This window comes from Syngnathoides biaculeatus, chromosome 21 (genome assembly GCF_019802595.1).
Source record: "Syngnathoides biaculeatus isolate LvHL_M chromosome 21, ASM1980259v1, whole genome shotgun sequence".
NCBI lineage: Eukaryota > Metazoa > Chordata > Actinopteri > Syngnathiformes > Syngnathidae > Syngnathoides > Syngnathoides biaculeatus.
Genome location: NC_084660.1, coordinates 4,767,547 through 4,788,929, shown reverse-complemented (window position 1 = coordinate 4,788,929; position 21,383 = coordinate 4,767,547). Strand labels below are relative to the sequence as shown.

At 47.4% G+C, this 21,383-nt stretch overlaps 3 protein-coding genes across 14 annotated transcripts in view; 2 read left to right on the top strand and 1 right to left on the bottom strand.

The window, feature by feature from the left end:
- Positions 1 to 37: 37 nt before the first annotated feature.
- focad (focadhesin) overlaps positions 38 to 21,383 on the bottom strand; it is a 369,017-nt gene continuing 347,671 nt past the window's right edge. For 8 of the 11 annotated variants that reach the window (XM_061808831.1, XM_061808830.1, XM_061808832.1 and 5 more), the window contains 40 exons: positions 21,215 to 21,316; positions 20,924 to 21,137; positions 20,613 to 20,822; positions 20,435 to 20,522; positions 20,064 to 20,257; positions 19,697 to 19,957; positions 17,942 to 18,046; positions 17,743 to 17,844; positions 17,526 to 17,653; positions 17,312 to 17,438; positions 16,580 to 16,714; positions 16,304 to 16,354; positions 16,090 to 16,173; positions 15,779 to 15,911; positions 15,516 to 15,704; positions 15,281 to 15,402; positions 15,112 to 15,204; positions 14,909 to 14,997; positions 14,782 to 14,823; positions 14,606 to 14,711; positions 14,413 to 14,529; positions 13,935 to 14,173; positions 13,774 to 13,863; positions 13,555 to 13,702; positions 12,887 to 13,006; positions 12,640 to 12,762; positions 12,480 to 12,557; positions 12,324 to 12,395; positions 11,533 to 11,635; positions 11,367 to 11,447; positions 11,167 to 11,295; positions 10,970 to 11,085; positions 9,921 to 10,181; positions 9,761 to 9,850; positions 9,480 to 9,657; positions 9,275 to 9,372; positions 8,806 to 9,057; positions 8,652 to 8,727; positions 8,502 to 8,581; positions 7,931 to 8,273 (listed from right to left, as the gene is read on the bottom strand). In XM_061808831.1, the coding sequence (XP_061664815.1) occupies positions 8,508 to 8,581; positions 8,652 to 8,727; positions 8,806 to 9,057; positions 9,275 to 9,372; positions 9,480 to 9,657; positions 9,761 to 9,850; positions 9,921 to 10,181; positions 10,970 to 11,085; positions 11,167 to 11,295; positions 11,367 to 11,447; positions 11,533 to 11,635; positions 12,324 to 12,395; positions 12,480 to 12,557; positions 12,640 to 12,762; positions 12,887 to 13,006; positions 13,555 to 13,702; positions 13,774 to 13,863; positions 13,935 to 14,173; positions 14,413 to 14,529; positions 14,606 to 14,711; positions 14,782 to 14,823; positions 14,909 to 14,997; positions 15,112 to 15,204; positions 15,281 to 15,402; positions 15,516 to 15,704; positions 15,779 to 15,911; positions 16,090 to 16,173; positions 16,304 to 16,354; positions 16,580 to 16,714; positions 17,312 to 17,438; positions 17,526 to 17,653; positions 17,743 to 17,844; positions 17,942 to 18,046; positions 19,697 to 19,957; positions 20,064 to 20,257; positions 20,435 to 20,522; positions 20,613 to 20,822; positions 20,924 to 21,137; positions 21,215 to 21,316 (5,020 nt within the window). In that variant the 3' untranslated portion in view covers positions 7,931 to 8,273; positions 8,502 to 8,507. Of the gene's footprint in view, positions 172 to 5,770; positions 5,892 to 6,415; positions 6,556 to 7,930; positions 8,274 to 8,501; positions 8,582 to 8,651; positions 8,728 to 8,805; positions 9,058 to 9,274; positions 9,373 to 9,479; positions 9,658 to 9,760; positions 9,851 to 9,920; positions 10,182 to 10,969; positions 11,086 to 11,166; positions 11,296 to 11,366; positions 11,448 to 11,532; positions 11,636 to 12,323; positions 12,396 to 12,479; positions 12,558 to 12,639; positions 12,763 to 12,886; positions 13,007 to 13,554; positions 13,703 to 13,773; positions 13,864 to 13,934; positions 14,174 to 14,412; positions 14,530 to 14,605; positions 14,712 to 14,781; positions 14,824 to 14,908; positions 14,998 to 15,111; positions 15,205 to 15,280; positions 15,403 to 15,515; positions 15,705 to 15,778; positions 15,912 to 16,089; positions 16,174 to 16,303; positions 16,355 to 16,579; positions 16,715 to 17,311; positions 17,439 to 17,525; positions 17,654 to 17,742; positions 17,845 to 17,941; positions 18,047 to 19,696; positions 19,958 to 20,063; positions 20,258 to 20,434; positions 20,523 to 20,612; positions 20,823 to 20,923; positions 21,138 to 21,214; positions 21,317 to 21,383 lie in introns of those variants that run through there. The other 3 variants (XR_009793386.1, XM_061808827.1, XM_061808826.1) reach the window with 3 other exon arrangements.
- Positions 124 to 5,299, top strand: si:dkey-219e21.2 (E3 ubiquitin-protein ligase TRIM39). Its single transcript, XM_061808849.1, has 10 exons — positions 124 to 165; positions 586 to 635; positions 704 to 858; positions 1,066 to 1,170; positions 1,451 to 1,579; positions 1,673 to 1,792; positions 1,974 to 2,102; positions 3,058 to 3,136; positions 3,241 to 3,267; positions 3,814 to 5,299. Exons 2-10 carry the CDS (start codon positions 602 to 604, stop codon positions 4,335 to 4,337), a joined length of 1,302 nt encoding a protein of 433 aa, XP_061664833.1. The 5' UTR covers positions 124 to 165; positions 586 to 601; the 3' UTR covers positions 4,338 to 5,299.
- hacd4 (3-hydroxyacyl-CoA dehydratase 4) lies at positions 5,907 to 8,508 on the top strand. 2 transcript variants are annotated; one of them, XM_061808855.1, is made up of 7 exons: positions 5,907 to 5,997; positions 6,126 to 6,232; positions 6,384 to 6,511; positions 6,581 to 6,690; positions 6,786 to 6,892; positions 8,027 to 8,152; positions 8,227 to 8,508. In XM_061808855.1, coding segments are annotated over exons 1-7 (663 nt in total). In that variant the 5' UTR covers positions 5,907 to 5,995; the 3' UTR covers positions 8,310 to 8,508. The 2 variants fall into 2 exon arrangements, with proteins under 2 accessions (XP_061664839.1, XP_061664838.1); XM_061808854.1 differs by having other exon boundaries at positions 8,027 to 8,256.

Sequence of the window (21,383 nt, the reverse complement as noted above, 5' to 3'; positions counted from 1 at the left end):
CATGGGAAAAAAAGTCGGCAGTGTGCGTGCGGGCACGCAAACGTGACGGGCCGGTCCAAAGGTCAGAGGGCAGAGACGTCAAAACGAGTGGACGGGAGGCGGCGCTCCAGCAGTCCTCCTCTCCGCCTGCCGAGCTGCACCTCGATCCACTCCCTCCGACTTCAGGTACGCCTCAAATTGAACAATTGAGTCACATTTTATTGACCTGTGGGCTTTTCCCCATTTTTCTTTTGTCAGACGTAAAGCTAATTTTCATATTTTTTCTTCTTCTAGACAAACATCAGTTGTCACGGGTATAGCATTTCCATTCATTTTCAGTTTTTTTTTCACCGTTAATTTCAGGTTTTTAAACATATTTCTATGGCCTCTGGTAGACTGCCAGCCAAACCCAGATGTCGTCAATCTAGCTGAATATTAAATTAGCTAGCTAGGAAATTCGCTAGTTATTTTAACTAATTAACTGAGGCGAGACGAGCCAACTCACATTGACAAAATGTTTTGCGTGTATTAAAATGAGAAGGTAAAAAGTAAAACGGACACTTTGGTTTGATGAAATCAACCAGAATTTTTTTTTTTTTTTTGCAGGAGCGAGGAGACGTTCATGGAGATGAAGAGCATTTTGAAATCGGACAGAAGTAAGTTTGGATGGCGCCCTTGGCGAGATGGATGTGCTGCTGACCCAGTTGCGGCCGCTTCTTTTCAGAGAACAGCTTGCTCCTCAAGGCGCAGGATTACAGCACCACCCAGAGCAGCTCCATCGGGGCTCTGCGCTGGAACCTGCCCGAGGAGGACATCCAGGTCCACAACTCGGCCCCGAGCAGGCCCATCACCAGCGGGAAACTCACCGGACACTCGCAGGTGAGCAATCGGTTTTTTTTTCAATTTTTTTGGAAAAATGAGTTTTAGAAGTCCCAATTTAGACATGTGCACCTGCTGTTGGCCACAGCTCACACCGGGACACTCACACGCAGACTTTTTGACATCACATCCCTCCCCTCACAGATAGTACATCACGGCTAGTATTTTATATATACATTAAGGGGAAAAAATTGATATGTTTTCCAGCACCAGCAGCAGCCTCGCCAGAACAGCCTGAAGGATCTGCGCAGCCTGCAAGAGTGCGTGCAGTTCATCCAACACTGGAAAGAGCAAGTGGACCACGTTTGCAAGGTACTGCCGATCAACGTCTGGGAGTATGCGAGTGACGATTGAAGTAAAAATCATAAACCTGCAGCATTTTTCCTTCTTGAAAAAACATCATACAACAAAAGTACAACTTTTTATGCAAACGTTTTCACGCTTGTCAAGATTAACATTGTCAACGAAAACTTGACTTTATTCTTGGAATATGTAAAAGACCTGAAAAGTTTTAAGAACCCGAGTTGTAGATCCTAATATACTGTAGCGAAGTGGATTTAGCTGTTTTTGTGTGATTTTTGTGGTTTTCCAGCACCCCGGAGCCAATCCAGAGGCAGCCGACTGCAAGCCCGAGAAGTCCGACTCACGCGCTGAGCGCAGTCTGGAGGAGAGCCGGAAACTCATCTTGGAGTGGGCCAATGAACTCCGCCACGTGGACAAGGTCGGTCCTCGTGTCAACCTGACGGCCGACGTCTCGGGGAAAAAAAAAAAAAAAAAAAAAACAAGTCTCACACCCTGGCTCGCCCGTCCTCAGGTTCTGGAGGGGAACCCATGGTCCCCGGACAGTCAAGAACACAAGAAAGACTTAGACTCCAATGAGGATGCACAACTGAGGGTCATGGAGTGGGCCAAGGAAGTACAGAATGTCTCTGAGGTGAGGAACTGCTCCCCCAGAAACACAACACATCTGGCTTCTGAATTACCGTGACAGCTACGCTAATTTCATTTAGCCCATCTATGCCGTTTGGCATTATATGTTAGCATTAAGCTAGCATACTTTCGTGAGATGACATACGTTTTGATTGAACATTCTGGTGGGGTTTTTTCCCCCCCAGAGCTGCGGCGTGCAGAGCGACGAGCTGGGCAAAGCCCTGCGTCTGCTGGGCCTAAAGAAGAAGCGGCTGGTCAGCCTGCTGCCTTTGCTCGAGTTTATCACCTGGTCGCTCCTCAAGGAGGACAGCATGGTGAGTCGGTAAAAGGGAGGTCATCTTAACAAGCAATAAGATGACAACGCGAGAAACGGCGGTATTGGGTTCAGAGTCATAAAGCGAGCCGATAAGACGCGACTTATATAATGCCAAGCTGCAAGTGCGTGCGAGAGCGCGATAAATGACTCAGGTCACTTCGTTTATATAAGCGCAGTTCTGCTGATAAACTACGACACGTCGTCTATTATTGGGGATAACTCATTACGCGCATGAAAAATGTTGCACTTGGAAATTCCCGTTAAAGCGAGAGGGGGAAAACGTTTGTGTTGACTTTCAAAACATATACATGGACCAGGACGTTACTAGATGAGGTTTAAAAAAAAAATAATAATTCTTTTTTTATTTGAACGTACTGCAATGAGACGTTTGAAACTAATAATACAGCCACAAAAAGTAAATTAAGTAATTCAAAAAAAATCAATTGGTGTCACAATTATAAGATGGGTGATTTTTAAAATGAATAGATGGACCGGGTCATTAGTAGATGAAGAAAAAAAAAATGGTAGAATGTGTCAGTAAAAGTTCATTTTTTTTCCAAAATAATTTAGTGTTTGTTTAAATCAATTGAAGAAATGTCACAGTAATAAATAAAACTCTTTTTGATTTCATTATTCATCATGAAGCAATTGCTGAAATGAGTCAATTTTAAACGTCAAATTTTGGGGGAAAAAAATGACGACAATAATGCAACAGTTATTCCAGAAATCTTGACACTGTTTGGTGTTGGATAGCCTGCACTAAAACAATGTCAAAGGCAACTCAATTTGATTTCCTTATTTCATTTCGGGCAAACATTTAATGTCGACACGGGTACTTTGAACTTTGCCATTATGGGTCTCATTAAGTTGTTTTGTTTTAAGTTGGCGTTGGTCAAAGATTTATGGTTTTGTTGTGAAGTAGGACGACTGACATACTCGTATTCATTTTTTAGGGGACGATCCCACAGTTGTGGCTACCGATTAAGCAACGCACCTGGAAAGCGGGGACTTCAAAATACATCCCCAACTCAGGTAGAATTTTATTTGACACACACACAGACACAGGGTGGCCTGATTAATTTATAATTCGGGAATTTGGACTCACGTAAATTTGTGTGTGATGTGTCTGCTTGCAGTTTGGAATTGGATCCGCAGTGCAGAAGGTGAGGACAACACATACGTACTTGCGCGCTCGCACTCGACAAAAGAAGGGTACACACGTGCCGATATTTTGCATCAGACCCCATTTTGGATACGTTCCCATATGTTTGGGCAAGAAATGCTCGAGATTGTGGTGTACGCCAAGGTTTCACTCTGAACACACCCCACAGCACAGGGTTATCACTCCAAATATTCTTCCGAGACAACCGTTAATTGGGACTTTGGTGATGTTGATCAGAAGTTGGGGAAAATTGTCTCTACTGCCCGATTTTCTAACCATTTACAAGCAGATTAGGGAGGGTGATGCGGGGAGAAATTACTCTTAACACACCCCGGACAACAAGATAATCCCTCAGGATACTCTGTTGAAGATATCCATAAGTTGCTGAATTGGGAATCCAGGTCAAAATATCGGCACGTCTGTACCCCCCGTGATGGTGCGTTCGATGTAACCAAGAACGCACACAACACACGATATCTCGGCCTGATTATCGTATGTACGGTACTGCATATATGCGGCTTGACCAAGGGTTTGCCCTCCATAACAGCTGACGTGACTCTGGACCCAAATACCAACCACCCGTGGCTGAACCTGTCCAACGACAAGCGTCAGGTCCAGGAGGGCCTGTCAGAGGCTGATCTTCCGTACAACTCACAGCGCTTCGATAGCTGGCCCTGCGTGCTGGCCTGGGAGGGCTACAGCCAAGGCCGCCACTACTGGGAGGTGGACATAGCCAACAGCGGCTACTGGCGCGTGGGCCTCGCTGCGGTCAACTCCAACCGCCATGGCCGCTTCCCCATGACCCCCAAGACGGGCTTCTGGTGCCTGTGGCGCGGCACGCACCAGTTCTACGCCTGCACCAAGCCCGAGACGCCGCTGCCTGCCAGCCTGGTGCCGCGGCGGGTGGGGATCTACTTAGACTACGACGAGGGTCAGGTGTCCTTCTACAATGCTGAAAGCAAGACTCACATCTACACCTTTACAGGGAACTTCAAGGTGAAGGTGTACCCGGTCTTTGCACCGCTAGACGGTCGCACGCTCATGACCGTCATTCCACCGCATACCACCTGAACCGGGGGTTCTCCGGTTTTTGGTCCCAGGGATTTTAATCCAAACACCAACAACACATCAGGAATAGGAAAAGTTGGCTATTTTTGAGGGAAAACGTTATGTTACAATAACAAATTCACATTTTAGAATACACAAAAAAAAAAAAAAAAAAATCTACAATATTTTATGAATAAAGTCATCATCAGATCAAAACCTTGACGAGACCAACGACGTATTTTTTGTGGGAAAAAAATAGCTAAAGTCTTAAACTTTACAGGAGCAAAGATATTTTGTTGAGATTAAAAAAAAAAAATAATAATCAAAGTCAAATTTTGTTTGGATAAAAAGTCAGACAAAATTGAATTTTGTCCGGTAATTCTTTTTAAAATAAATTTGAATCTTGTTGGAACTTTGGGATTCTGCAAAATACACACATTTTTGTTCTCAGAAACTCGTAATTTATTCATTTCATGACATTGTGTAGAGAGGAATAATTGGTTGATTATGTTTTGTTTTATAAGCGTCTCGGTCCCCATAAGTTGGTATGCACTTGAAAAAATAATACACAATATTTATGGCACCTGAAGGCCCTGCAGTTGGACTTTGTCAAATAAGTGAGCGCATAATCAGGTCTTTCTCAGTCTGTAGACCCCTGAGCACACGAAAGTTACGCAAGCCACAATCGTGCTGACAAATGTCTGATCGCTGCATTCTACACTGTATCCCTTTTCTGCATATCAAACGAGAAAATAGACATACATGCATGCACTTTATAATGTAGAGCTTTTGGAAAAGTAAATTTTTTTTTTTGGTCTCCTTTTTCTGTTATTTTCTGAAAGAAAAATGATCATTTCCTCATTCCTCACGAGAGTGCAATATCTATAAATGTATTTATATATTTACTTTGTGTGTGCTCAGTGGTCATTTTATTTTGTGGACAAAAGGATTGTTGTTTGAGTAACAATAAAGTCACATGGATGAGATTTGCTGGTGTTGAGTTGACTATTTGGTTGCCTATATACTGTGTCTTCATTTTTATTTAAATAAAAAATGGAAACAAAATCAAAAAAACATTTCATTTTCACTCGGGTGTTTGGTTTAATTTTAGAAACATTTTGAAAGTGTCTTAAAAATATTTAAATGACAAACAAATTATTTGAAATGAAAAATGTATTTTTTTTAATGAAAACAAAATGACAGCATTAGTTTAAGAGAACTTTTTAGTATAATGTAATGTGAATTTTTTTATTTAAAAAAAAATGTGAATGCTTATTTGCACTTCATTTAATTTAAGGAAGATACTGGACAAATGAAAACAAAATTAAAGTATTGACTTCATTTGCGCTTCATAGCTTAATGGTGACATATTAATTTGCCAAAAGATTTAAAAGTAAAAATAATAATAATAATTTTAATCTTAATAACACTGGCCCATAATTAGAAATACTGTCTACCTCAATTTGTCCCCCTGAGGATTTCCAGTGGTTGATTGCAAGTCAAATGCTCAAAGAGCACGAACCAGCCTGAGGAAGTGCAGCTGAGCAAACGTTTTTCCTGCTTCCGCTGTTGAGGCGACTGAAAAAAACAAAAACAAAACAAAAAAACGGTGAGGAGGGAGCGTCGTACAGAAGACCAACTTCCCCTCTGTTTGCAAACAAGAGGAAGACTTTGAAGAGAGAATGTAAGTGAACGACATTTGATGAGGTTTTTTTTTGGCCTCCAGTTCAGACTGTTGAGTTATTGACAAAAAATATGTCTTGAAAGCGAGTGCATTTTGCTGCCTCTGTCATTTTTATTTGTTACATGCAGGTTCAGTGTCAGGCTGGCCTACATTTTCTGTTATAACCTGTTCCAGTTCTGCGGACACACGTGGTTACTGACCAACACGGTCGTCAGGTTTCTCACCTTCGGGCAAGGTCAGGCCAAAGACGTTAAGGTTGCACTGAGTGGCAAACTTGGATCAATACTTTCTTCTGTTTAGGAAAATGCCACACCAATTCCTGTTGATTATGATGCCTGTGTTAAAATATGGAAGCACGATAATCAATCATTTTTTTGTTCGTACAGATGCTCTAGCAGACACGTTTCACTCAGTCGCTTTTGTCATGAGTCTCTGCCAGCTGCTTTCCGTCTTGGAGCTTTTCCACATCGCCGACGGGATTGAGAAGGCCAGACTGCTTCCACGCCTCATCCAAGTACAAGAAATCAGCTCAGTCATCCATACGTGTTTTGACAAGACCTGAAAGTCATCATTTAATGTGCAGGTTTTAGAGAAAAACCTCCTCTTGCTCATGCTCATCCTGGTGGACAAGGTTCAGAGCAAACCGGTAGTGTGCGTGCAGCTCTTCTTCTGGAACATGCTGGACTTGCTGAGGTGCACGCTGGCGCGCTACGAAAACATCCGGTGTCAAACATCTCAAAAAATGATCATTTGAAAAGATGAACGTAGTCATCTGGTTTTGACTCCAGGTACCCCTATGAAGTGATGCGCGTGATGGACGCCCTCTCCGCACCCATGGTCTGGGCCCGTTACACTCTGTGGATCCCCATTTACGCCCTGTCTGTCCTCACAGAAGGTGACCTCACAACTCACTCTGAAAAAGCGTAATCAAGAGACCGTCCTTCGCAATTACAGCTTTAATTTCTTTTGGACAACCCGGGGATTTGACAAAGAGAAAGCCCAAGACTGGGAGAGCAAGAGAGGAACTCTGGTACTGCATGAGCAAGTCTGGTGTGTCAGAAGAATTTAAGGCGGAGGTGGGACTGCATCAGGGATCCACCCTGAGCCCCTTCCTGTTTGCGGTAGTAATGGATAGGCTGACAGACGAGGTTAGACTGGATTCCCCTTGGACCGTGATGTTCGCAGATGATATTGTGGTCTGCAGTTAAAGCAGGGAGCAGGTGGAGGACCAATTAGAAAGATGGAGGCACGCACTGGAAACGAGAGGAATGAAGATTAGCCAAAGTAAAACCGAATATATGTGCATGGATGAGAGGGGCGGCGGGGGAAGAGCGAAGCTCCAGGGAGAAGAGATGGCGAGGGTGGACGACTTCAAATACTTGGGGTCAACAATACAGAGCAATGGAGAGAGTAGTGTGGTAAGGAAGTGAAGAAACGGGTCCAAGCGGGGGTGGCACATTTGGCGGAAGGTGTCTGGTGTTCTACGTGACAGAAGAGTCTCCGCGAGGATGAAGGGCAAAGTTTAGATGATTCTAGAGTCTAGATGTTGAGGTTCTGAGAGGTTCTCAGTCGGAGTGAGCAGGTTGGATAGGATTAGAAATGAGCTCATTAGAGGGACAGCCAAAGTTGGATGTTTTGGACACAGGGTTAGAGAGAGCAGACTTCGATGGTTTGGACATGTCCACAGGCGAGAGAGTCTGAGGATGGAGCTGCCAGGCAAAAGAGCCAGAGGTAGACCAAAGAAAAGGTTGATGGATGTTGTGATGGAGGACATGAGGACTGTGGGTGTTAGAGAGGAAGATGCACGCGATAGGCTTAGATGGGAAAAAGATGACACGCTGTGGCGACCCCTAACGGGACAAGCCGAAAGGAAAAGAAGAACAACTCGGGCATTCGACAAAGGATCGTGGAACAGGAATACACACATACTAACTGCCATGATGCTCGCTTTTATTGCAATTCTGGAGTTCTGTCATAATCGCTCATAAACGGGTACAATCTCAAAGAGGTACAATGACATTTGTTTCAGGGTTCACTATATGCCATGCTGCGCATTTCATAGAGCAAGAAGCGTCTAGCTTGGGGAATACCACAGCCTCTGCGCCCATTCGCCGCCCGATCATTCTCGCGGTCTCGCTGTCTCTCCTTGCTTCAGGTAAGTGGAGCTTTAGTCGCCGTGAAAGTTGGGTGAGGGGGGGGGAGAAACAAAATACTTTTTTGTTTTCTCAGGAGCGTCGCTCACAGTGTGGCTGTCACTGAAGGAGAGACGACATCAGCTGGAGAGGTGGGCCAAGAAGATGAAGAGGAAATAACCGAAGAATAACAATAATTTAAAAAAAAAAAAGGTTCTGGGTTCTGATTTTTTTTTTTAACAAAATAGTTTACTAATATTTTTACAAATGATTTAACGAGAGTGGGCTGAATTGCCTTAATAGTGAGGACAAAGAGAATCCGAGTTGATGGGACTTTAAATTGAATATCAAGGATGTGAAATAAATGCTGACCAGAGACTACCAGCCATACGCTCTGGTCCACACCGATTTCTTCTTGAACTCGGGGGAGCACTGCAGAGCCAACAGAGCCGCTGAAAGGAGGAGTATGATTGGCTTAGAATCACAATTACCATCAAATCGCGTTCTGTGCATTTTCCTCACCTCGGACCGCGTCCATTGTCGTGGCTGACAAACTTTCTTCAGGTCCTTCTGTGATGCTGAGAAGCCAGTCTATGAACTAACAGAGGCACACACACTTGATGCCACTGCGAAATGGCAAGCCTCCATGATAGGATGGGTTCTTTGCGGCACTCACCTTGGGCGACTGACAATTCCACGGTTCTTTGTCGAGAAGCAGGGGCAAGCTGTGAGGCAGTCCCAGCAGGCATTGCGATACAGCGTGCTCCGTCAGCAACTCCGCGCCGTACAAGGCGTGCGGGAGCGCTGCGGGTTTTGAGGCTGGTTGCCACGGGAACCAGCAGGGTCTGATCCCGAGCAGCAGGGGCACGTAGTGGTCGCCCCAGGAAACGACAGCGGCAGCAAAGACTTGAAACAGAAAGTCTGTGGCCTGCGTTAAATAAGAACTGATCTTAACTGGGGCTCCATGCAAGTTCTTGTGCTAGGCCGCCTGAAGCTATCCAGTGAACATCCAAATGACTTGCAAGAAAGTGCTGCGGTCCAACGCGACAAAAGTTGAAAAACAGTATTTTGCATCGAATTCACTCGCAGCGTAAGTTAAAGCGCTCCTGCTGTACATCGTAAACACGGACAGACGTCCAACGCACCAGTTTGGTGTTCCCACACGTGACAGTCCTGGCACCGTAGGCTACGTTCCGGATGAGCCCCATCAATTCCAGCAGCCACTCCATTCGTTTTGAAACACCTGCGCAAAAAAAATATAAATAAATAGAATGCAATTTACAGCCTGCGCTCTCTCATTTTTCTGGGAATTAAAACAACAACAAAAAAAAGTTTCTATTTTTGAGCGACCTGTATTGACACTGGAAGCCAATCGACACTGGTAGAAAGTCTGCAGGAGGATCCAGCCCACCCGCTGGCTCGGCCAACCACGGAGCACGCTGGCGATGACGTCATTCAGACCCAGGAGTGGAATTCTGCCCCGGGATACCAGGTAGGCCAAGACGAAGCAGGTTTTCTCCATCTGTGTCTAAAAATGTATAATAAGTACAGCGCTTCAATTTTCCCCACATTTTACGTTAAAGGCTGATTCCGAATTGACAAGAATCATCTCATCATTCATACGATTATACCTCCGTGACACTCGCAATGCGGTCAATCTCCGTATCGGACATCTCGGACAAACATTCGGCGACTCCCACATAGAATTCCACTTCGCTATCCTAAAAGAGAGGAGCATTAATTCAATATTTGCAAAGTATTTTTCTGAAGGAGGCGAACGAGACGCGGTACCGCTATCTGGCCGGGCAGGAGGCTGAAGATCTCCTCGGTGGTGGAACGCAGGACAGTCCAGCAAGCGCTGGGGGGGTTGGGGGCACCCATGGCTCGGGCAAGGCCCAGCAGCAGGGAGCGTCGCAGGGAGAGACGCTGAGGTGTGAGGTCCTCCACGAAGCTCTGCAGACCGAGCGTGCCCACAAAGAACTGGAGCTTGTCTTCGGGGACGTGTTTCATCCACGAGGACAGGCTCTCGTGCAAAAAGTCCCGTGTTTGGTACTAAACAATAAATGCACCATCAACAATCCGACAGTTCAGTTGTATTTTACTTTTACGACCAAAACAGTGATCCAGTTATATTGCGGATTGGGATTATTTTCTTTATAGGCAGTGGAGTGGAGTTATTAACCCGCACCTCACTGATACAGTTAACTTTATTGGCTGTATGATTTTAATGCGGCAGCAATGATTCACATAAGGTCAACTGGCCAATTCTTTTTTTCTCAGGTAATGAAAACATTGACTCATCTCGATTTGGTAGGTCGGAAATAAATTCACCAAAAAAAGAATACAGCCTTAGCCTGACAAGTGGCTCATTCGAGACATTCATGGACAGGAAAGAATGTAAGTAAAGAGCAACGTTTGGCTTGATTTTCTACAAAAACATCACGGCAATGAATCCTGGCTCCCCATAATGCATTTCGCTCACTGTGAGTACGAGGAATGCTGCCGATGCTTAAAGCGGGAAATTACCCGTTCACGCCATGTCCGCGTGGACTGATTTAATACCACACAAGCAGGGCACGATAAACAGGCATGTCTTTGAGTTGTGTGTCTGGATAAGGACCTCAAGTGGACAAATAAAACACCTGCAGCACTTTATACATTCGTATAATGAATCATCGGTCGCCTTCATCTTTTCCAGGGAACGTAACCCCCGCGATAAGGGTTTACTGTACATTTGCATTTAATCTCTACAAACCGTTGGGTCAAAAACAAATTGCAGTACACATTTTATTTGCTTGCCGTGACCAATTTGAGAAGCACCGCAAGGTGTCTGCGCTTACACTGAGACTGTACACAAGAGGCGAGGAGAGCCAGGAACCCAGAAAGAGCGACGCGCTCTGGGAATACTGAGCTTGAGCTGCAGCCAGCGCCACGCATTGATGCTGAACCTCCTCACCTGTCGTCACGGGCACAAAATTCATCGGAACGCACGAGCGACCCCATTTGCAATGCGCCGGCCTTCAAAGTCGGCGGTTACCAAAGCTGAGTCGCATCAGAGGGGACAAGATGGCGCTCCAGTTGACGGGCGGGTACTGGACGGCGGTTCCGACTGAGACCAGAGGCTTCAGTGCCGTTTCCACCACACTCGGATGTGCAAACTCAGGGCCTGCGTGCATGTTATTACGTTTGCATTCATCTGATGAAATCATTTTGGAACTTTTGCTTTTTGTTGCAAACCTTTCTTTCCCGCCTCCGTGAGCAAATCCACGATGGCCCTGATGACGCTTTTCTCAGTGAGGTAACCAAAATCCTGAGGCACTGAAAGGACGAGAGCGTGGACGACATGGTCACAAGTGCATGATGGTCTTCTCCGCTGCACGCTCGCTGTTGTAGCCGTACCCACCCGCTGTGTGACTGTGACTGCTGAACATGTGCGACAAATGCAAGTGGCCCAGCAGGCAGGCACAGTTGGACTGCAAACCAATCGCTCCTGAGAAGGTTACAATCTGACAGGCACAAGTTATATGCGGGGCGGGGCAGAAGTCGCGATACACTTTTTGAAAATTATTCAACAAAAGGGACAGAGGTGCTAGGTGCGAATGTGAGGTCAGCAGGGACAGGCTCCGGCTGTCCGTTTTGAGCACTTTGCAGCCATTTTGTGCCAGGCGTCAGCAGATTGACTTGAGGCCTAATTTTGGGCACCCTGTATATTGCCACAATATACCGTAATTTCCGGCCCATAGAGCGCACCTGGTTATAAGCCTCACCCAGTACATTTGTAAAGGAAATACCATTTGGTATATACATAAGCCACCCGTGTGTAAAAGCCGCAAGTGAAAAGACAAAGAAAGACGGTAAACAGAAAGCGTTTTCAAAGTTTTAATACCTTAGCTTAGCTTAACACAGCAACAACACGATAGCACGAACAGGGCCGGTTAAAAAAAAACATACCTAAATCGCCGAGACGTGGGAGTAACACAGCAGCAGCAGCCGCTGGCGCGGCGCTAACCGCTAGCACGGCGCTAACAAAAGTCACTTCCTAGATATTCCACCAGTGTCACTCTTATCTTTTCTGTTCAAGTGCCCCTTGTGGCCATTAGAAAAAAAATCAACAAATCAGCCGCGTGACCGCATTAGCTGCAGGGTTGAAAGGCCGGAAATTACGCTACGATTGGATCATTCATGCGTCGTTACCTGCAAGACGGCCCGGATGACCTCGTTAAGTCGGCTCTGCTGATTGGAGGAAAGCTCCAGTTCGCTCTTGAGCTGGAATACGGAAACCAACGCACGCTCGCCAGATGAACAAGAGGAAACGCCAAGGGATATGATGCCAAAATAAAGACGCTTCACCTGAATGAGGTAACTCTCAGATCCCACTAAAGCGACCAGTCCGTGAAGAGCGGCCAGCCGCTGCATGGTGGGACAACCCTGAAAAACAACAACCTTGGTCGAACATCAGTTTGACACACGTGCACTCGACAAAAAGGATAACAAACTCAAAACGCGGCACCTCCTTCAGTAAAATCTGAACCCAGGCAGCCAGCAGCCGAGGTTGCAGGTCCTCCGCTTTGCCGTGGCCGGCCAGAGACAGGCCGTGGACCACGAGGCCCAGCGCCATGGAGAAGCCTGGGGTCTAAACCGAAGAAAAGCCAGAACAGCATCTCACTTATTGCCGTGGCCAGAGTGGGGAAAGCTCCATTTCCATGCAAAACGAGTTCAAAGTTGATTTTGCAAAACAAAACAATTTGAAACGCCACCTGCTGGCTGTCCTCCGTCAAGGTGCGCAGAGCAATCATCACCTCATCCGCCTTGCCAGCATCGATGACGCCGCAGCTAAAGGCCGAGACGCTAACGCAGGCCACAGAGTACGCCAAAACCTGCGCACGAGGACCTTAAAGTGTATGTCAGGACCCCAATGTACCTTTTTTGCTCATATTATACCGTTTTTATGCTGAATCTTATCTTATTTTTCGATTATCTGCAACAAATGATCAACATTGCCATGTCCGCCGAAAAAACTAGTTTGCGGACTTTAATTGATAAACATCAAACAGGATATGCATTTTATGGAACAGTTGAACATATATTTCCGATCATTTGCGTTAGAAATGGCACATTATGTAAACTTGAAGGATGGATTAAGCTTGCAAAGTTTAGTGCGTATTAGAGATTTGTTTATTTATTTGGAGTAAGAAATAGAACAACACTAAACACATACATGGAAGATTTTACCTATGCTTTATCATTTTTTTATTTTACCGAATCACTGGGTGATCTACGACGTGTAAAAAAATAAAAATAAACTATGAAAATGTTCAGATAGATATCCAATGAGATTTGTACACTAGGACCTGCAGTATAAATCCGGAGAGCCCCTCATTTGGAAGTACGCTTCAAGCACTTTATGCAGTATTTTTTTTTTTACCTCCTGCAGCATGCGTCCCTGTCCACCACTATCCTGCTGGGCGCCGAGTAGTTTGTCCAGTGTTTGGGTGACACGGGGGTGTTGGTGTGTGTGCCCGCCACTGCAAAGAGCTGAAAGCACCAGACCCAGTCCCAACACGCAGCCGGTACTGAGGAAGGCGGGGAGGAAACCATGACCATCGTAGCGCCTATCGCTGCGATCCACGGAGGGCGCACTAACTTGTACTCTGCGTTGGTGTCGAAGGAGCAAGCTTCCAGAGCCGACGTTGCATTGAGGAGGAGGTCAGCGTCCTTATGAGGTGGGATGTCACTGGGGATGGGTTATGATAATTAAAAATGTGCAGAAGACAATAATTGGAAACATCGTTGTACATTTGCTACCTGAGTCGCTGCTGATGCAGGCCGGACAGAACCATGCCGAGAGCAAGGCCAGAGTGGAACTGAATGGCCTGAGAGTCGTCGGCGGCGGGCGACCCGGGCAGGCCGGAGCACAGCGCGGACACCACCTGCTTCACGCTGTCTTGGTGCCACAGAACCAGCGCCGGCACCAGCGGGGACAGCGCCAGGCTGGCGCAGGAACGGGCGATGGCGCTCGCGGTGTTCTCGCCCGAATAAGAGCGCTGAGGAGGAGGAGGAGGAGGACGACCGCAGACAGACACACAGCGGATAGAAAAAGTCTACACACCCCTGTTCGAGAAACACTGTATGTACAATTTATGTTTGTGCATTTTTAAAATTGTCAGTCACCCAACTATAAGATGACTATTTCATTTCGCAAATGTGTTCGGGCTGCAGCCGACTCTTGAGCTGACTTTTTGCCCACAACATAAAAGGTTGACGAAAGACAAGCAAAACCTACATGCAGGTACCATGGAAACACTTGACCTTTGGCCTTGTAGCTGCTACTGATGATGCTGAGCAGGGTGTCAAGCACCATTGCCAACCAGCTGCTTGTGGGCACAAACTCGGGTCCAGCCTAAAAGCAAGAGAATCATTCTGTGAAGCATTTTACACACAATCCTGCCTTAAAAAACAGACGCACCGAATCTTACTCGGAAGCCGGCGTCGTCGGGAGGAAGGTTGCGCTCGTATTTCGCCAGGACGGCAGCTAGGCCACTCAGAGCCAGTACGGAGTTTCCTTGAATAACTGGACTGTCCCTAAACGCCACATTCCACGTTAGCGTCGACAGCATTTCAGTGACTCCTCGAGAATTGGGATTCCACTCACTTTGTTGCACCCTTGATGGTATTTGTCAAGTGATCTCTGGCCCTTGGGAACAAATAGCAAGAGGCGATTTTCACACCTGGAATTTAAAGCATCGGCACACGTGAGAAAATCGGGGTGTGACGCTCACCAAAGCCAGGCGCAGTGTTGTTTGTACTGCAGCTCTTCTGGGTCTTCTTGCTCTTTTTTGTGCTGCATTTCCAGATCGGCACGTCGACCCTGAACGCAAAGAAACAAAAAGTGGCTCGCACTTTGAAAGGATGAACGTTTTTATGGAAAACCGCCTAACTTTTTGAAAAACGCGTCTGCGAGCGAGATATCGGGAGAACCCACCTCGAGGACTGCGTGGAACGTGCGGTTCATGAAAACCTGCCACGCCTGAGGGAGGAGCAGCGAGTGGTGCCATTCGGACGGCTGAATGTTCACCTACAGACCGTATCACAACATGAGCCTTTTTACCCCCCCCCCCCGACAAAGCGTCACAAGGGGCACACGAGAGTACTTCGTGAATGAGAGCGGTCATGGTTTGCTGATAGGCACGGCTGCGGCTGAGCAGGTGGCGCTGGATGGGGCGGCCCTCCCGATCCGTCTGATGCGGTAGCTCATAGCAGAGCAACAGTCCGGCTGCGAAAAACGTGCCCACACGGACATCATAAGAACTGGAACAAGTCTTTGTTGTCCGAATCTGGGATGTGGTTTGAGTCCAGCAAACATTTGACAGCTCCCAATTTCATCACCTGCCAGTCCTTGCTTGAGCCCCGGCTGCTTGTTCTTCTCGTAGGACTTGAGCATGAAGGCCGGGATTCCCGCCATAGTTTTACCGTGGTCCGAACGCAGGCCGGCCCCCCGCAGGGCGGAAAAATACACCCCCCTCGGCATCTGGCTCATCTCCTGCTTGACCAGTGAAGACAGGAAGCGCTCCAATCCTGTGCAGGGCCACATACGGCATAGATGAAGCATTTTTTTTGAGCAAAAGATGAGATGCCACGTATTGATGTACCTGGGAAAGCAGGCGACGGGGTGAGAGTCAGCAACTTTACATACGATGAACCCGTGACTGACAGGTCTTTCTCTTCCTCCTCCCCAGCCTGCTCGTCATCCTCGAGCTCAGGCGGCTCCACGGCAGGCCTGGCCTACGCCGGCGAACACCAAGGAGATGGAAAAACCGCCAACTGCTCATTTGGGGTTCAACTGCTTTTCTTTAATGTATGAGTAGTGCCATTTTTGACCTGCTCAATGTCTAGAGTGTCTTGAGGTAACGTCATTCGTGAAATTGCATCCCCAAAAAAAATGTAAACAGACTTGACTTACTGCCTCGGGGAGATGATTTATAGTGTGAACCACTTCTGGGAAGTCTGCCAAGGCCTGAAAACCACAGCTGGCCACCTCTGGATCCTGTTGCCAAACATGGCAAAAAAAAACAAAAAACAAAAACAAACAAAAAAAAAAAAAATCAAATACGGTCACTGGCACAGCTTTCACAATTTTACACTGTGCCAGTATTTTAATTTTTTAATACACAGACCTTGTTAACAGCATAATTCCACAGAAGGCTGACCGCTTCTTCCTTTAGTTTCTATACAAAAAAAAAGCACATACTTATACAAATATGATGGCCTCAACCCAAACTTACTAAACATTTGTTCAATCCTGCGAATGAAACACAATTATGAATTTAATTTTAGTGGACAGCAGAGGGCACCATTGCTGAACGTGGCGGCTCCCTGAGACGGATGAAAATGTTGATATTTTTTTATTTCATTTGTTTTTCCATGCATGAATGCATCCCTTCAGCAGGCACCTCATATTCCTCAGACTTGACGCCGAGTTGGGGAACCAGAGCCAGAAGCTGAGAGACGGTCTTGATCATCAGTGGACGGGTGTCACACCTGAGCTCTGGTCCGAGACTTCTCCATGTCGACACAATGTCCACTACCTGTATAAAAAAAAAAAAAAAATTAATTAACTTTTGGTTTACCTTTGATTGGGACATACAAAATTTGGCGCTCTGGAGTGTGTACTATTTCACAATACTATTTGCTTCCGATTTATTTTAATGCTATATATATATATATATATATATATATATATATTTATTTATTTCAGTGCGCTTCAGGCATTGTACCACCAGAGGATATCAGCAAACTTCAAAATAGTACAGGAAACTGTTATTTTGTATTTGCTGTTTTTTTTTTAATGTAGGTCTTTCGCCATTTTATTTCGGACAGCAAAGAGTTAAAGAAAAAACAAAAAGATGCCCAGTGTCTGTTTGTTCCCACTTCCAGTTTACATCTACTACAAAAGTAAACACAAAACAAAGACAATTATATGTTGTGTATCCAAGTAAGCCATGTAAGTCTTACAAAGGTCCGCTAGCTTCATGCTAATGATAATTTCAAATGCCACAGACATGCGGACAAAATGCGCGTCAATATCGCGGTAGTTCTAAAGCTTTAAAATGATACGTAAACAAATACATGCAGCGCATATAACGATACTCAAAGGCATATAGTAGTAGCATTCCGTTGCCAACCTCTGCACGGCACAGCTCCTGAAGTCCTTGCAGGGCAAGCACTGCAGGGGTCGTCTGGTCAGGCCTGACGCACTGCTTCAGGGTCAACACGATGGCGGCCAACATGTCACTTCCGTGCTGGTAAGGCCTGGTACGTACACAGGCGTCAATTAGACGCACACAGTCGGGGTGCAAAACTACGAGACGGGTTCGGGCACCACTCGTGTGGTCGGACCTCTCCCGGCAGATGTCTCGAAGACAGGCCGCTCGGGCCAGCACCCGCTCCCACTGGGTTTCCTTCCCCATCACCACCCTGTTGTCCTGCTGAGCCATCAGTTGCTGAAGCTCGGGGTAAACTCGGTCCTGGTGCGGAAAAAAAAAAACCCAAAAACGCGTCAGCAAGATTGATGGAGGAACTATTCAAGGGGTCTGCATTTGCCGTGTTGGCTCACCTGTTTCTTCCAAAGAGTGGTTGTGAGTCGCATGGCCGCCGCGTTGAGTTTAAGGTTGCCGGCGAGCGTGCCGAGAGTCCGCAGCACCGCGGGCACACACAGCTGCAACACAAGTACCGGTTGAGGGATGTAAACAAAGTACAAATACTTCATTACTCTGCAGTGAAAGTCCTGCTATCTGTACATCTACTTAAGATACCTTGTGGGTCCCGAGGTTTGGCAGGCAGTCGAGCACCGCGTGAGACAGGAGTGGATTCTTTTCTTTCCCCAGCTTGAACAGCAGCACTGGAAGGAGGGACGGCGCCTACAATGCGGAAGTTCTCGTTCAAATAACAAAAATCAGATCGGTCGGGGAGCTACGTGACAAAAACCGACAAGCGAACCGTAACCGAAAACCTCCAGGCGGGCCGGTGAAACGTCCTGACCGGCGCTACGAAAAACCCAGGTCTCGGTCGGGTCACCCCATCAGGATAATGACACAAAACATTGACGCAGTCCAGAAAAGGAACCGCTCCTTTCGGCTCGCCGACAATTTTCAGTGTACGCGGACACGAGGTGGTGGGCTCGGCTGCGGAGAACAATCCAATTTGTCAACAGGCTTCTTCCACCGCATAAATGCCCGGTGCAAATGGCACTGTGGGAGCAATTCGAACAGCGGGGGAATCCTCTTAACGAGCAGCCTTGGCACCGCACGTTATTTCATATCATTGTCTGGCGCTGGAGGACTCGCATTGCACTCCCACAGGCTCAGGAGGAAGTCTGTCATTAGCAGAAAGCGCACAGATGAATGGAGCAAGGCTTTTCTGGGGTGGTTTTTTTTTTTTTTGCCCCCGTCAAGTTTACTATTTAAAATAATGTCCATTAACGCATAAATGTCGTCGAAACAGTCAACGGAGAACTTCAAAGGGCGGAACCAGAGTATGAAATGGATTCACATTTATCCAGGAGCCCGGAGACTGCTCTGTGATCATCCGAAACAAATGAAAGTACGGATTTTGAAATGGAAACGGGCCAGACTCGTCAAATCGGGTACTTCGAGTCAAAGTCTAGTCCAGACAAGTTCAAAGTCCTTAAACTGGAGTAACCCCGTTAAAGGTCAAGTGTCATGAAATGGATGATTTTTAGCACGTTATTAATGAAAAAACGGCCACCACAAAACGCATATGGCTTTTTGTAACTCCCGCCATGAAAATCCTCTCGAGGTTTTTGTTTTCGACAAGAAGCAGGAAGTGACGTCGGAGGCAGTAGCGCCCTCGAGGGGACTCGTTTCTTTCTATTAGTTTTACGAGCTGGAAGGTAGCTCGTTGTTCCTTCGTGTTAAGACAAAATGCCGGCTCGTCGCATTGCCGGTTATTGCTCGAACACTCGGGAGGATGGATTCGTTCTTCATACTTTTCCAAAAGACCTGGTTCGTCGTGAAAAACGGATTGCACGGGTGCAAAGGACGAGAGCATGTCTGCCGGGGTGGCTCGTCCCGGCGCGGAAGTGGTTCGGACGGGGAGGCGGTTTGGCCGAAGCGTTTTTTTTTTTTTTTTTTTAATCACCGCCGGACGGAGGTGGATCAGGCGGGGAGGTGGTTTGGCCGTGATCCGCAAACAGTCGGGTAATATTGCCGCGGTCGCTTAACTCGGTTGTGAGATATTTTCTTCTTTGAAAAGAGCTTCCGTGTCAGAAGGGGCGCGTTCCTCTCCCATAGTAGGGGCCAGAGTGTGTTTTCCGAGGTGACGTGACGGGCAGGAAACGCAGCCAATACAGCGACCACCACTTGGATGTCGAATGAGATTTGCCCAACTTTGTGCATGGACGACGCGCTCTGCGCTCATATTTATTTTTTCGTAAGGACAAGTGAATAATGTCATATGTATTTTTCATTTCAATATCTATTTTAGAATAATTACAGGGATGACACTTGACCTTTAAGCTTTGGTACCGCGCTTCCAAGCTGATCACTAACCTGGTGCGGGTCGGCGTTCGCGATGGCCCGTACGGCGTCCAGAGCCAACCGGCACACGTCATCCGGACCCGTGAGGAGGAGGTGGCTGACAATGAGGGCGAGGCAGCTCGGCAGGCGCCGCTTTGACGACAGAGCCGAGGCGAGCGAGAGGAGCCAGTCGACGGCCACCGACGGGCGGTCGACCGCCCGACGCAGCGTGGACACGGCTGCTCTCAGTTCACTGAACCAGGGAGTGAGAACAAGTGGCTCCGGTAGACCAGACTGACAACACAAAGGGATGCTGTCATCTCAGTATAGCCGCACGATGAGAGTTTTTGATATTAGCACTATTCACCGTCAAAGCTCCGCGTAAACGTACAACAAGTACCTGGTGGGGGGTCGCGGTCTGCCCGCCGACCCTATTCAGCACACTCTGAGCCAGCTTCTGGTTGAGGTTGTGCGTGTGGCGCTCCGCCAGCGGCTCGGTGAGATCCGAACAGGACAGGAGCTGCAGCACGGGAAGAACCAGGACGGGGCTCAACCAGTGCGACGCCTCCGTGTCCTCGGGCACGACAGTTAGCACTAGAAAGCCGACAGAAGGTCAGGGAAATGTCCCGAAATACGATATCAGGATTCTAATTGACTCTAATGTTGTTGTGACTAATTTAACATTCACATATAATGCATCTGGAAAGCATATTTTCATCCTTTTTTCATAATATAGCAGGGCCCCCCCCCCCCCCCTCTCCTCATTTTTACCTAGACGGAGTAGGCTACTCTGTTGTGCTGCGGGGGCCTCCAAAAGGAGCAAGGCCACGCCCATTAACAGCTCATCCAAAGACAGCTCCTGCAAAACCAATGCGTGGCTATTGGTTGGAGTAGAACACAAAAGACACACGCAAAACAATCAAACATTCAAGTCATACACTTGGCTGACCTCCGGGGAAGTCGGGATGAGCTGCGTCATGGAGGCGACGAGAGGCCGACAGTCTCCGTTGCAGCGGAGGCAGCGCTGGCAGGCGCAGAGCAGCTGGATCAGGAGGCGGGCTCGCTCGCTCGTCCAAGGCTCTTTGCGCTTTGTGGACAGGCTGGGAAGCAGAGCCCGGACGAACCAGTGCAGCTCCAGCACCGCCTCCACACAGTCCACCTGCCGTGGCAAATATTCCAACAACCGGGGTTATTCCTGCACCTAACTTTGATAATACAAAGTCAGCACTTGTTGGTCAGCAACACGCAGCTTTTATTTACCGGTATGCGCGGCGCCAGCTGGCAGAGGCATCGGAGCAAGATGTCGGACGCCGGCGGGCTCTCGTTCTGCGCGTCAGGGACGCCGACCGGGTCAGCGGGAAGCAACGTCCGAAGGAGACCCTGTCGGAGGAGGCTGTGCTCGGGCCGCCTCTCGGGTTGGCAGTAGAGGTACCGTAGGAAGGGGACCAGCGCGGCGATGTAGGCCCGTTCGTTTCTGCTTCATCACAGACAACAACATAGCCGGCGCTGCCCGCAAAAAGTGACTTGGGTCGGCTTGTTCGAGGCGCTTGCCTGTCAACAGCCAGCTGAGTAAAGTCATCGATCGCTGAGAGGATGGCAGTCCAGCAGTCCGGACGGTTCTCCAATGCTGTTATGTATGGGTGGGGATTTCGCCTATGTGAATGTAAAAAAAAAAAAATGCATCATGACCCTGTTAAGTTGTTGATAAAAGGACTTTTGT

Coding starts and splice junctions, on each gene's coding strand:
- si:dkey-219e21.2 (XM_061808849.1), top strand. CDS start 602: ATGGAGATGAAGAGCATTTTGAAATCGGACAGAA. Junction 3,137..3,240: donor AAAATACATCCCCAACTCAG/GTAGAATTTTAT, acceptor GTCTGCTTGCAG/TTTGGAATTGGATCCGCAGT. Junction 3,268..3,813: donor TTGGATCCGCAGTGCAGAAG/GTGAGGACAACA, acceptor CCTCCATAACAG/CTGACGTGACTCTGGACCCA.
- hacd4 (XM_061808854.1), top strand. Junction 6,512..6,580: donor TGCTTCCACGCCTCATCCAA/GTACAAGAAATC, acceptor TTTAATGTGCAG/GTTTTAGAGAAAAACCTCCT. Junction 6,893..8,026: donor CCTGTCTGTCCTCACAGAAG/GTGACCTCACAA, acceptor CATTTGTTTCAG/GGTTCACTATATGCCATGCT.